Source organism: Poecilia formosa, unplaced genomic scaffold (assembly GCF_000485575.1).
Source record: "Poecilia formosa unplaced genomic scaffold, Poecilia_formosa-5.1.2 Scaffold42, whole genome shotgun sequence".
Taxonomy (NCBI): domain Eukaryota; kingdom Metazoa; phylum Chordata; class Actinopteri; order Cyprinodontiformes; family Poeciliidae; genus Poecilia; species Poecilia formosa.
In genome coordinates, this window is record NW_006799981.1 from 38,343 (window position 1) to 53,594 (window position 15,252).

The following is a 15,252-nucleotide window of genomic DNA, read 5'->3' on the forward strand; positions in this document are numbered from 1 at the left end:
TCAAAATAGATGTGAAATTCAGATTTTAGCTTAAAGTGAGCAATGTTTATCTTTACAGCTCTCCACTACATAATTAAATAAAAATAAAAAAGCTGAATTTCTACTAATTATCAAAAACCTCTGTGAAATTTGTAGCGCTGTTTATTCTTTCCAACACATGCTGACAGGATCTCGTCTGACGTCAAGCTAATCATCGGTGCAGCTTGTTTTGTTTGGCGTCACGAAAGCACTCCAGTCTGAAAGTCAAACATTTCGCTCGCATAAAATAAATGGTGGCTGGTTTGAAAATATGTTACAGTAAAATAAAATGTTCTCCCTCTGTTTATACTCTAACACTGGACCAAAACGCATGATGAATGCGCCGTAATTTACATAATTATTATTATGTTTTTGTTTATTATTTTATCTTTTTGTGCTGTTAAACTACACTGGAAGTCATAGGATGCTATAGTAATATTTGTCTGGTTTTAAAACCAAACATGATGGCAAAAATATGGTTCGTGTTACATAATCCTATAATGTCACTTTCACCAACTTTGGTTAATATTGGTTGTATGACGGAGTATTAGGACCACACTAAGAAAAGTAACATTGTGAGAATAGAGTCATAATATTAGGAGAATAAGGTTGAAATAATACGAGAATAAAGTTGTAGTATCATGAGGATAGTTATAATATTACGATTTTATTCTTGTATTATTTTAACTTTATTCGCTTGACTTTATTACAGTAAAACTTTAATCTCACAATGACTTTATTCTTGTAATTTATTCTCGTAAAATGACTATACACACGATATTATGACTTTATTCTCATATTATTGCGACTTTACTTAGAGTTTCTTGTAATACTACAACTTTCTTGTAGTATTATTTTGACTTTATTCTCGTGCGACTTTATTCTCGTAATATTATAAGTTTGTTCTCGTAACTTTATTCATTTTCCTTATCCTCGCCCTGATTCTCCGTCGTACGGTTGAAAAGTGAGCTTGTCTGTTTTCTTCTTGCATATTTTATTACTTTGCCTGTTGATCCTTCTTTAAATGAAAATCAGTCCCTGTTGTTGACATTGTTGCTCCTTTTTTAAAACTTAGCTCTTTGAGCCCCATGTTTCTGCACGGTGTGCTCTTTTCATTTTTGGATTATTTTGGGGGGAATAATCTGGTGCTGTTGTCGTTTGTGCCAAATCTACAATCTCTCTTTGAAAGATGCAACTTGACCAATAAGCCCCTGCCTCCCTCTAGTGGCTGTAATGTGAAAATGCTATAAAAATACTGTGGTGCAAAGCAACGCTTCCTATTTATTCATGTTATTTAACACTAAGAAGCGGAAGGTGATTCTGATCTAGTGCTTGCTCATGTGATATGTATTCTGTGAAAACCACTGCAGTGTGAGGGTTTATTTTTGTTTTTTGTGGTCTCTTGGGAATGTGGAAATTCAGTAAAGATGTCACAAATATCTGCTTTAATTAAAAAAAGGAAGAAAAGTTTCAGTCATTAGACATATCAGATTAATTAACCTCACTCTGAGTTGTACGACTATGTGGTACATGGAATTTATATCCATATATATATATTTGATAATTTATTGTGATTTGTTTAACTTTTATGAATCATTTTTACTTGTTTTTTTAACACTATACACTTTCCCCCTCAGTTTTCAATGCTTCTACCGTAAGAACACACTTTATAGCCTGAATCCTGTCAAACAGAATGCAAGTAATTTTTGCTCTTATTTTTAGTGCTTAAAATGACTGCTGTTACCTGTGACATGTCTGTGTCTAACATTGTACAGCTGTTTGCTGTTAGTCCTGCTGCCTGTCTTCATTAAAGATGTTTTCTTTTTTGTTTTTGACATGAGTGGTGTATTTATTAACCATTTATTTTGACGTGATTCATATATAAATGCATCTAAAAAGTTTAAAGTATCGTTGAAAGGTTGATTAATTTTAGTAATTCAATTCGAAAACTGAAACTTGTACAAGTAATTGATGATGGCTTAAAACTGATGAAAACCCAAAGTCATGTTTTACAGAAAATTTTAATGCATGAAAAAACAAAAATTATTAACAGAGAAATGTCATGCATAATAAGCTTGTTAGTTGTAAATCAGACAATAATAGGCATCCAGTTTATGGGTGATAAGAGATAAATGGACTTTAATAAAGAAGCGGGATCTTAGAAGAAAGTTGAGTGGAAGGAAAAACTACTATAAAAGGACTGGGCTGTTGCTCACATGTCTGAGTTTTGACTTTTATCCTGATTTATTACTTTTTTTTCCCATGAAGAACACTTTGAAATTAATCTCAGAAATTTTTTATTTAAAAAATTCTAGATTTTATTTTTAATTTTTTTTTTAGGTAGGATTAAATTAAAACAAAATTTGGGATTTTTGAAAAACAGAAATGTCCATGTTTCTGGGATTATTCCCAAAATTTTGAGGAAATGTTTGACTTTTCAAACACACAAATTTTCTTTTTTTCTTTCTAAAAAATTCTGATTCATCTCAAAATGTTAGTTTTTTCAAGCAAATTTTTGACTTCCAAACTGAAATTTCTGTTTTTTCTAGAACACTTATGAGAATAATCTCAAAATGAGTTTTTGCTAGCAAATTTTCAACTTTTCAAACTTAGAAATTAACATGTTTTTAATGAAATTTCTGAGTCATCTCAAAATTTGAGGTTTTTTTTTTTTTTTGGCGGAAATCTACTCTTTTCTGTTTATTTGTTTCTTTCTCCCCTGTCTACTACGAACCTTTCTCCGCACTCTAAATTGGCGGCTGTGAATCAGGCGTTACGCTGTAAATTCCCACAGTCCTGAACGCAGCAGGGATGATACCTCAACATCCATCCAACCTGCCGCTACTAGCAGGTTGATAGCTAACCGGAGAGAGTTCAGGGCGGCACGGCTTCATCATGAGGACGTCCCTCCCTCGTTAACCGGCACCGAGGACTCCCACGGCTCCCCACCCAGCTGGACTCACCGCCCCACCGCGGAAAGCGAGATGACGACCCGGTCGGAGAGAGAAAAAGCCCAGAAACTGAACGAGCAGCATCAGGCCATTCTTACCAAACTGCTGCGAGAAGAGGACAACAAGTACTGTGCAGACTGTGAGGCTAAAGGTAGGCAGGACACGGTCCACAGTGACCGGGGGACACTGGGGACACGCTTGGACATTGTCCACCATGCACAGGAATGCATGTCTCTGCTGCATTTTGCACCGACATGTTGTAATTTTCATTAATACATTTTAAACACTCAGGGATTAAATTTACAAAACGAAAATGTTTTTTTTTAAAAATTATTTTCAAGGTAGCATTGAATTAAAATAAATAGGATTACAAAATTTCCGCTGAGTATTTTCAAAATAAAACACTTTTTAAAGTTTGTATCAAATTGCTATCATGAAAAATGTTTTTTTATATATATTAAAATAATGTATCTGGGCTGAATTCGTTTATTTTTTCCTTATAAGTAATTGTCTTCTATTTTCTGTTTATATGAAGTTTAAATGCCTTTCTTTTATTATGTATCTGAACGCCTCTTTGTTCCGGTTGTAAGTGGGTTCACTGTGGGTAACTTGAGGCTGTAGTATCGATGTCGTGTCCTTGACTGGGTTATTAATGAGCGGAAAACGTGCGTGTCCCGTGGAGCAGCGTGGAATCTCAGGTGTTTTTCACTCTCTGATTGCGTCCTGTTTAAAAAGAAATTGAAAAAGGAAATAGAAAAAGCACACATAGGCACATTCTGCTGCTGCAGCATCTTCACCAGACTCCATTAGAAAAAACGAAACTTTATCATTTTCTTACACAAAATCATAAAATACAATATGAGCAAATACATGTGATAAAAGCGTAGATGTGCTTTCTCAATTCGGCATATTTCAGATATAATTAAAGTGATTATTACTGTGCAGAAATGTGTACGCATTTAAATCAATGGTTGAGCTACAATTTCCAACAAAATCTTGCTGTATTATCAGGTATTGCTATTATTGCATGTCAGTGTGAAAGGATGCTATTTTTAATTAGTAAATTAAGTTTTAAAGGGCACATATCGGGGTTACCTCTGGGTGAGATGACGTCTTTTTTGCGTCATCGCCGCGCCTCCTTTGCAATCAGTGAGTCAGTGATTCATCCATCTCTTTTTCTACTTATTCACTAGGATTAAGGAATCGTTTTAGAGCTGGGTGGATTTTCAATCAGTTTTTTAATAGATTTATCACAAATCGAAACCTGAATATTCTGGCACGCACGCTTGGAAAATAAAGGGTTTTAATTAGTGGAACGCCTCTGCAGGGTTGTTCAAGGTGCGGCCCGGGGGCCTTTTTGTGGCCTTTGGAATAATATTGTGTGGTCAAGATTGGTATAAATCTGGCTCTTGGGCATATGGTACAATGCAGATGGTCATTTTTTGTAATTAGGATGAGATTTCCATGGCAAGGAACTGATGCAGCTGCTGACAACCACTGAGTGCTGAGCTCTGCTGCCGTTGATCAGCTCTTTTAGTTTTCGGAGTGACACTGCATGTAGTTGTTGTTTCCTGCCAGCTGCAGGCGGCGTGTCAGAGGTGCAGCTGCATGGCTACATGACGAAACGCTGCAGACTGCTGAATCATCTCGTCCTCTGAGCTGTAATTTCACCCTCTGTCCTGCTTGTTTTCACACACTGCCCTACATTTTTCCCTCCGTGTGGATCCGTGACAGACGAGATTCTCCCTCATATCAGTTTCGTTCGTTCATTGTGTTTGTCTACTAGAGTTCAGCCTAGATGTGAATCAAGTGTTGCACAAGCTGTCTCAGTTCTTTGCTTGATGTCAGCATCAGTTTGGTTAGAAATTATGAAATTATGAATTAGCAGATTCTGTGCAACCTCAGCAGATCTTAGCTAGTACCTTCAGGCTTCTCGCCGCTCTGATGACCTGTTTTTGATAGCAGTTCACTGTCAGATGTGTGAAATACGACAGCTTTAAAAGAAATGCATATTTTACTGCAGAAGCTTAAGTTAACATTGAACATTTTAGGGAAAAAAATAAATCTTTATTTCATCATATTTATTCAGAGCCAAAAAATGTGTAATTTTTTTTAAAAACAAAAAACATTACTTATGCTAAAGTAGCATAGTTATGCTTTTTATGCTACATTTGTACATTAAAGGAACACAATTAAAGATGTGTTGACCCATACCAGTGATGGATACTGCTTACTAAAACGTTAGTTGTGCTAAACCTTAAGCACTAATCATGACCATTAGTTCTGCTAATGCTACAGTGGTAAACCAGCATGGTATTTAGCGGAAGCTTATATTGTGAAACATTTCTCAGTCACGTTTTCCAGCTCTACTAAACCGCTGAATGAAAAATTTGACTTGGAACTGAAAGTCGAGGTCTAAAGATCTAGGTCTGAAGTTATACTTTTTAAACAACAAAATCTTGCTAGAACATTTTTATTTAATGTTTTTTTTTTTTTTGTTTTTTTTTTTCCCTCAAATTCAAAAGTCTACACAGATTTGGTCATTATCAGGTTTAACTGTCTTTTAAAATGTATGACTTAGGTCAAACCTTTTGGGTTTCCTTCCACAAACAACTTATTGTAACTTTTAACATTTACATTTTATTAAAGATCAGAAATTGGTGCTCCTTTTACATTGTCGTGTCTTTTGAGAGATGCTTATCTCATATCCAAGCAAACGTGTCAGCTGAATTAAAATCTAAATTGGATCTGGGATTGAATAATTTTGGGCGTAATGCCGTTTATTGCCAGCAGGTGGAGAATTCTTTCCACTGTCTCATTTGGTGCCTTTTTAGTTTGATTTCAGCAGGCGTTGCATCTATAAATGTCTGGTTTACATTCATATCAAACCATCTATTATACATTTTAAAAATTCGAGTGTTTTTGTTTCCCTATTTGATTGTTTAGCTCATACTTTCTTCTGAGTATTCATCATTTCTTAATATTCTTCAGATTTTTCTCTTCACATTTCTTGGATCTGCATTCCCTCAGGAAATCAGCAGGGGGCAGCACAAATCTGCTGTGTTTTTCCCTTATGGGAGTCTTGTTCTCTGTTTTCCAGCATTCGAGTTTCCACGTTATAGTTCTGTAATTTACAGTGAGGGAAATTTGTATTAATTAGCAAATGGAGGTTGTTAACCTTCAGTAAAGGAGAATTCAGCACAGAGATGGTTCATTTTCCTGCTTGCAGCAGCAGCACTCAGCCTCTTAACCCAAGATTAATGGTTTCCTTCAAAAAATTAAATAAATGAAATACAAAAAATAAACCACACTATCTTGGCTAGATGTACATTGAATATTAAGACATTTTTAGGATGTTTTATTGGAGAAATGACACGGAAGTGTAGACTAATGCAGACATAAAATAATGTTTTTTAATAGCTGTCTGCTCAGGTTTTTGTGGTGCAGAGCAAGGGGTGCAACTAGGAAAAACCAGAAAGGTTTGTTGCTAAAGAAGCTGGTTGTTCAAATAATGCTTTATTCAACTTTATTAATGGAAAATTGAGTGGAAGGAAAAAGTGTGGTTTAGAAAGATGCACAAGCAGCATTAATAACTAAATCGTTGAGAGTAAAAAGAAATCAAAATCAAATTCTGGTTGTTTAGATAATGGATTTTTAATCTATTTAAAATATAAATCCCCTTTTTATATTGGATTAATGAAATAAATGCTCTTATATTTTCTAGGAATTGATTTATGTCCACATTAGCAAGTTATTTGTTTTTTCCCCCCTTTACTCTATGAAAATATCATTTATTGCAACCAAAGTAGGGGGGCAACTAATGATTATTTTAGTAATTAATTAATTGTAGGTAAAAAATAAAATAAAATAAAAAAATTGGCACATTCTTTAGATTTTCATTTAACCAATTAAGCCTATTTTATTTAAAAAATATTAAAAATACATAAAAATATAAATAAACTAATTCCTTTTTTAAATACGAAAATAAATTTTCTTTGCCTAAAATGCAATAATATAGCATTCCTCTGGTGTACGGTTAATCAACTGTTTCCTCTAAAATCAACAGTGCAAAGCTGACCTGCAGATTTTTTTTCAATTAACCAATTAATAATTGCATCGCAAAAGGTGCTCAATTAGAATTTTTTATATTACAGATTTTGAATCAGGTGAAGATAAAACTATGTCACTTGAGGAGTTCTGGGTGTAACACATGTCCAGATAAATATTTTTTGGAAGTATAAAAATGTCCAAAAAGTGAATTTTGCACAATAGTTTTCCTTTAGAACAAGCCCAAATCACCACACCTCCACCTCCATGCCTCACAGTTAGCATAAAGACATTTAGGCTCATTTGGTGTTAGTTTTTCCTGCCAGACAGAAAATTTCTCTTCCAATCATCAGAGCAACACTCTGACTCATCATGTGCCTGGTTACTTGAAACATTTCAGCTTTGAGCTCAGCTCATTGTCTCAGCTAAAAGGAGTTGGCCGTGAAGGAGTGCAGCCACCGTTTTCTCCTCTCTGCCACTGTCGCACACTTCCCGACACAGCCGCCCTCCAGTTGTTCTGCTGACTGTCCTCAGGTTGACAGTTCGGGCTTTAATTTCATGCTCTGCTAGCTGCCCCCCTCTCCGCATCTCTTCTTGTCAGTTTGAAAGCTCAGCTGTCACTCATCAAGGCTCCTGGGTGTTTCTCTGCCTGTGTCTCAATGTGCTGGGACGCCTTGCTTTGTCCGTCTCCGTCCGTGTTTCACTTTGTATGCTTGTGCCGTCTGTGGACATGACACTAGCTGCGATTTGTTTGTCTATAATCTGCTTACGTCGAAAAAACAAACAACAAAACAATACAAAATTTCGCCTAAAAAGTGATATTGAAATCACGCGTGAATAAGCTTGTTCACGCGATATAAGTTTGTAAAAAAAAAAAAAAACATAGCGGCGACGGAAGTAAACATTAGCCATTAGAGGAGACGTTAGCGTCTTATTCAGCCGTTGGACTGGAAAGCTGCGTATACGGCGTCTTTTTTTTAAATTTTTTATTGGCGGTTGACAAAAAAAAAAAAAAACGTTCATTACGCATTACCGCCAGTTTTCAATACGAATGACAACTGTTTTAACCCGACTGTGCGATGCTGCGAGAGCTCCGATGGAGTTAGCTGTACATTATTGTCCGGGGGGCGGGGGAGGACGACACACAAACCACGAAGAAGACTACCATAGACATAATATATTTCCTGCGCCGGAGCGGCCAATGCGGGGTCTACTCTTATATGTCTATGAAGACTACTTCCTGTTGTCTTCTTCGTGGCTTTCGATAGTAGCGTTCGGTTGTTGATCACGTGACTTGTGAGCTGTAAAAATGTTCTGTTCGGCTGAAAAACGACATCCCAGTGCAACAATGTTTTTATTGACAAAGGTGAGTGTTTTCGAAATTGGCGTGTTTCCATTAAATAAATTTATTTTTGTAATTTAATTTTGGTTAACTGAACACTGAACTACAGCTATGTGTAATAATGTGTCTGAGTACTTGCTTTCGCCGTTTTTATGAGTAGCTATCTTTATATCTCCATTTATATGTTTGTTGTGAGGTGACTGCAGGAGAATTCAGCTTTTGTTGTGTTCAAACGGGAGGCTAGTATCTTTAACAACAGAAACAGAAAGCAAAGTAAATTAATCTCCAAAGGAGAATATGTCAAAGATTTATTTATTAACGTCTTCAAACTCAGAATTACACATACATTTTTTTCTGGATTTGGTCGTATTTTCTCACATGACTAGGGTCAAACATTTTGGATTTCCTCACAAGATTTTTAAGTCTTTCTTTTAGACTATCGGCTTATTTCCCAGCACACATTTATCACCTAAGGTTTGTTTTACTTTTTACTGCTGGCTGTAGTTAAAGAGATGGGAATCATTCTGTATCTAAACCTCTGATATTGACATTAATAAATCTGAATTATTCTTTCCCTCATTATGGTGGCATTTAGCAAATAGAAATAATTTCGGTCATTCTAACTCACCTAAAACACAAAAAAATGTAGTCTGATTTAACGTCAGAAAGTAAGAAAAAAAAAAAGGTTATCTTTTTTTTGTAATGTCAGGTAATATGCAAATAAATTTGATTTTACTAATATCACTTGACCAAACCTTTTCTAACATTTTACACCACAAAAAAGTAATAAAAGTATGTATGTAAGGTATTTTGAATTTTAATGATTTGTGTTATTGTATCGAGTCAATATCGGTATTGGCCAATACTTAAAGTTGCAATATTGTAATCGTAATAGAAGTGAAAAAGTTGTATTAGGACACTCCTAGTGAAAATGTCCTTGTTTTCTTTATTGTTTTTGATTTGGATAGTTTATCAAACCCATTTCTCACCTCTATAACCCTTTTAAGATGAGCACCATGCTTTGTGAAAGTGGTTCCGATAAGCAGGACATGTAAAGTTTGTAAATATGATCACATTACCAGTAACGCAGAGATGATTTGAAAGCAGACCAAGCTGAAGTCTGATAGATATTGATAGATTTCCAACAGATAGAGTCCAGCTTACAATGGCTGAGCTGCTTGATTTTAGGCTTAACACTCATTCAGCTGCCTTAATGCCCCCTCAGGCTGGAGAGCGCATTAGTGCCACTGCATTAGCACGATGATGCTCTTAGTCAAACCCAGCAAGCCCACTAGGCTTCCTGCACCACCATTATGTAGCCTGGATCCATAAAAGTTAAGCCGTTGCACTTTATGTGTTTAAAGTCACAAGTAAGCTTCATGTTCTGGACGGGGATGGAGCATGAGTGCTGCGGCGGGATTGCAGCCACTAGCCCATTAAAATAATTTCACTGTCATTTCTGTGCTGTCTCCTATTCATCCCCATAGAGGTTTGGTTTGAGCCTGGGTAATTTTCTGCCTCTTTCTACATGCTGGATGTTGCATCCCTGTGACAGATTTCACTGGAGACCACATAAACCTAAGACGGGCTGAAAAATAAATCGATAATATATAACGTGATAGACACGTGATCAATATCAACAGATAATATTCAATATGTATTCACTGAGCTCAGATCCAGAACCGCACAGCATTCTGGAAGATGTAGGCAGAGAAAAAGGCTTTAGCCGCTCCGTCTCTCAAGCTTAGCTAAGCAATGTTGGTGGAATCAACTCTCTCACTCTTTGGTTACCTAGCAACTCGGTCTTTCTTTGGTTACCTAGCAACTCGGTCTTTCTTTGGTTACCTAGCAACTCGGTCATTCTTTGGTTACCTAGCAGTGACCTGTTGAGTAATTTGTGAGGTTTGAGTTTGAGGTTTTGCCACTGTGCCTCATAACTACTTAAAAATAATTAAAAAAAACAATTTTGTGGAAAACTATGGATAAAGCAGGAAAGGTCACGTCACCAGTTTGGAAGTAGTTCAGGTATTTTAAACAGAAAATTAATTATTATTGATACTGACTGAAATAAAATGCTTATATTGTTGCCAAGATGGGCTGGGTTTGATATGCAACTTCAAAACTGCTTTTCTTTTTACCTTCATTTTATTTTATTTTCCTAAAGAATAGAATAAAAATATATTCATATATAAATATATATATTATCACCCTCTCTCTAAATATGTATAGTGTGTCAAAGAAAATATAAAATGGATAAATAATTCTAAATGTTAACTAATTTTGCCCAACAAAAACCAGTCTGAAATCATCTAGCAAGTGCAAATAAAAATATTTAAATACACAAACAAAACAGAGTCTGTAGTCCAACAGAAAAATAATTTTAAAGACGTTAAAAATGTTTAAGTTCCTTTTTTAAAGAACTTTAACATCATGTCCAAAGCTAAGAATCTTGTTTTAATATAAAAGGAAATTTTTTTTAAAAAAAAGTTTAAAACCAAAATATGTCACAAAAACTTTCATTTCATATTGATTAGGAACTTTGTTCATTTTATTTTTTTTCCATTTGTCAGTCATTTGATATATACATTTTTGCACCAGTGTCAAAAATCCTAGATTTTTACCGTAAACAAGACAATATGCAGACGCCTGGTTTGACTCAACTCTTTCCCTGTGGAAGAATGTGTTTAAAGTCTGCATTGTTGCATATTAATGAATGATCTGGCAGCTTTTTGTAGTTTATTGAGATTCATAGCACTTGGCAGGTTTGAACAAACTCAGAGCATTTTTCTTTGATGTAAAGCCTTTGGTCTTCAATCACAGCGGTGTTCAATTACACCTTTTATTCATCAGGTGAAAATGAGAAAGTATGCCGGCTAAAGTTAAAAAACCAAACCTTTTAAAGTCTTAAGTGGAAATCATTTTTATAGTATTTTGCTTGAAATTAGACACATTAGACCATGAAATTCAGGAAGGCAGCATGTTTTCTCTTTAGTTTGATTTGTTTTCATGTAAACCACATATTATGTGATCTATTTTAGTGTTGTCTTTTTTTGGCATGGGCAAAAATGTCAATTTTTTGTTTTACTTTCTAAATATAACAGCAAATCAATTGTATTTTTTTATTTTTATCTGCTAAATAATCAATAAACTAAATGCACATTTTTAGAAAATAAAATAAGCAAAGCAGTCAGATTACTGTAGAGAAGTGGGGTGTTAATTATTGTAGATTTAAAACAAAAAACGGGTCTTAAAATCTAAATTTTGTGTCATTGTTCTAAATTTTTCTTTTTGTTTTTTAGTATGTCTTTTTAGCAACAAGAACAGAATATCTCTCACTCTTGCTTTATTTTGCCAAGTTGCATTTTAATAAAAGTCACTGGATTTTTTTTGGTCTCTTTTAATAATAAATTTAATTAAAAGCAAAAACCTGGATGAATATTTTGTGTTGCCCCTTCCTGGTATCCATGAAATTTTCTCCCCAGTATTGTTTTTTAAATGCGAATCTGCATGAACTGCAAAAAACAAAACAAATAAAACCTTTAGGCTATTTTACAGCTGTGATCATTGGCCGCCCAGAATCGTTCCAAGGGCCGCAAATGGCCCCGGGTGCCGCACTTTGGACACCCCTAATCTAGTTTAATCAATAAGATCAGTTTATATTTTAATGTAAAATCTCTAGAAGACATTTTAAATGTCAATAATAAATAAACAAAACAACATAGATAGCGAATAAAATAAATTATGGAGTCTCTGCAAACAAAATTGTTCTTTAAAAAAATGGATAGTTGAGACCAAAACACCAGACTGAAGACTTTAGTCATCCAGTAGAAAGAGAAAAACAACAAATCATCCAAATGGAAATGATTGAGTTTGTTTTAATTTATCTTACGATTAATTGATTTATTTCTTATTGCGACGGGCCTAATTATAATCCTGGAATGTGTTACATTTGAGCTTTTAAAGTGAAAGTGTTCTTCTTCCTCTTCCGATTAAAGGGCCTCGATGGGCGTCATGGAACCTCGGGGTGTTCATGTGCATCCGCTGCGCCGGCATCCACCGCAACCTGGGCGTCCACATCTCCAGGGTCAAATCTGTCAACCTGGACCAGTGGACACCTGAGCAGATCCAGGTATCTGAACCACAATGTGAGCCATAAATGATCAATATCTTTGCTTGAAGTAGACGCACCTTTTCTGTCTCATTCACTCATTTGCTGGGTTAGACGTGTGGAGTTTTTATTTCTGAAAATAAAGAAGAAAGATGGGGATTTAATGAAAGACGTTGGAAGAAAAAAGGATTTATGTCGTTTGAAAACGACTCGAGTCGTTTGCCTTTAAGCCCAAAAGAAAATCTTTTATTGAAGCAGCAAAGATGATTCAGATCTAAAACCAGAGGAATTATTCACCACTGCAAGGAAGAAAGAATCAAGGAAGAAAGAATGTCTGCTGCAGTCTAAACCGTATTTTATATATGTATATATATATATATATATATAGATAGATGGATATTAGTGTGCCCTCATCCATCCATCTTCCTGGTTGTCATAGGAACTCGTATGTAAACACATGGATATATTGTTAGCCTCTTGTGATTAGCTTAGTGTTTTGTTTACTTTCCTCAGTCCATCCTGTGTTATCAGACGTATACGAACCTTCCAGTCGTTTTTAAATCATTCAGTTGTTAATAGATTCAGCTGTTTGGTGTGTGTGTGTGTTAAAGTAGCTGGATTCGCCTCTCCGTCAGCTGTGTGTGAGTGGAGGAGCGTCTCACTTAGAATGTTAATCACTGTATTCAGTGACTAATTAATTCTGGATGCCTGATTATTCCGACTCTGTTTTCTCCTATCTTCACCCCATCCATCACCCTCCTCTTAATTTGGCCTTGTTGCATACAGCCAGTGTGTCCTTTCACGGTGTGCGCGCACGCATGCAAAGGAGTCGGCGGGCAAAATGAGCTGAATGCAAATGTGATGCGTGAAAGAACCTGCTGTGCGCTGGGATGATTCGTTCACTAATCGCCATCATTTCTGATGTCGCTTCTTCTGTTTAAGTGTTTATTTTTTCACTGTTTTTGCAGAGCATGGTGGACATGGGGAACACCAGAGCCCGCCAGCTGTATGAAGCCCACCTACCAGAGAGCTTCAGGAGGCCACAGACAGACCAGTATCCTCCCTCTTTGTTCTCATACTGGTTATTCACAGATCCCATCATGAAATCACATGGCTAGGTTTCAACAGCTAACAGGAAGCTAGCTTTTTAATAATATTATTTTTAACAATTTAAGAATGATTTGTGTGAATCTTTATGGAGCTAAATTGGGACCAAAAAAGTTTGATCAAAAGAAAAATAATTGAAACTGAAAAAACTAAACAAAACTAAAACTAAATAAAAATTTTTAAAAAATTACTAAAAAAAATGAAACTGAGAAAACTTAAAATAAAAACTAAAAAAAATTGATACTAAAAGAAAATTGATGCAGAATATAAAAGATTTAAAACTGAAAAAAATATAAGCTAAAAGAAATACAAACTAACAAAAATTATTCTAAAAAATTTAACTGAAAAGAGTTGAAAAAATAAATGAAACTAAAAAAAATGAAACTGAAAAAATTTGATACCAAAAATATGAAGCTGAAAGAGTTGAAATTTTAAAACGGAATAAAAAAATGATACTAAAAAAAATTGAAGAAAAAAAAAAATAAAATAATTGAAACGGAATTAAAAAGTTGAAACTGGAAAAAAATTGAAACAAAAAAAAATCTAACTGAAAATTTAAGATTTAAAACTGAAAGAATTTAACAAAACAATTAACAGAAAATCTGATATTATAAAACTAACCAGAAAAAAGTTGAAAAGTAAAATTTTTTTGATACAAAAAATTATATGAAATAAAAAAGATTTGAAACTGGAAAAAAATTGAAACTGGAAAAAAATTGAATCTAAAAAAATTAAAACTGAAAAAAATTTAACCCAAGAATAGAATCAAAACAAAAAATAAATAAGGGCCAAAATTTTGAATTTGAAAATCTGAAATTATAACAAAACAAAAAAATCATTGATTCTGAAAAGTAGATTTCAAAATTATTCTCAGTTTAATTTTTATTCATAAAATATTTATTTGGGCACAACATAGAGTTAAACTGAATAGATCCGTCCTTATTGATGGGACATATTATCAATCCCACCTGATTATTTTTCAGTATTGGTACCGATCCAGATGATACCGGATTGCTGCTTCTATACTTTCTATGGACCCTAATTACTATTTTCTATCCCACATTTTGTAATTTTCAGAAACAAGAAAGGAACGTTTATCTCCATTTGAGTCCAGTGAACTGGAAGACCCTGAATCTCAGCTGGAGGTGGTTGAAATATTTAATGCTTCAGTTTTTTACTGAGGAGGTGAAGCCACTCCTGCTGAGAGCTGCTCTGACTCTGAAATAACACAGTCAGACGCTTTGTATTTTTCTTGTTAAGCATTTCCATTACTAAATAACAGCCTCGCCACATCGCTATCATTCCACTTATTTTCCTCAGGTCTCCTCCAGCTGTGTCTGCAGCAGCTTTCAGTTTCCCCCCTTTTCTGTGATACCAGACATGACAGTAACTGGATATGTTCATGTTTTAGTCCAGTAGGCTGAAATAAATAATCTGTGTGTGAAACGTGGCTCTAATGCAGTATCTGGGATCTGGCAGGGCCCATTTGCGCGGGTGGTCATCGTTCTTCATTCTTTTGAAGTTCATTAGTTGTTCTGACAGCAGCGGCGCTGGCTGAGAGCTGCAGATAACGGACCTGGGATTAGCAGAGCAACCGCCTCGCTGTGTGTGTGTGTATGTGTGTGTTTAAATCTCATTCGGAGGTTTTTCTGCTGGGAGTTTGTGTTTTCTCCCAGTGC

At 35.1% G+C, this 15,252-nt stretch overlaps 1 protein-coding gene across 3 annotated transcripts in view; it reads left to right on the forward strand.

Annotated features, from left to right (window-relative positions):
* The first annotated feature begins 2,793 nt into the window (after positions 1-2,793).
* The window catches only part of LOC103137613 (stromal membrane-associated protein 1-like), a 79,271-nt gene continuing 66,812 nt past the window's right edge, over positions 2,794-15,252 (forward strand). Inside the window, exons 1-3 of one of the 3 annotated variants that reach the window (XM_007551419.2) lie at positions 2,794-3,120; positions 12,354-12,487; positions 13,435-13,520. In XM_007551419.2, coding sequence (XP_007551481.1) covers positions 3,003-3,120; positions 12,354-12,487; positions 13,435-13,520 — 338 coding nt within the window. In that variant the 5' untranslated portion in view covers positions 2,794-3,002. Of the gene's footprint in view, positions 3,121-3,584; positions 3,668-12,353; positions 12,488-13,434; positions 13,521-15,252 lie in introns of those variants that run through there. The other 2 variants (XM_007551420.2, XM_016671209.1) reach the window with 2 other exon arrangements.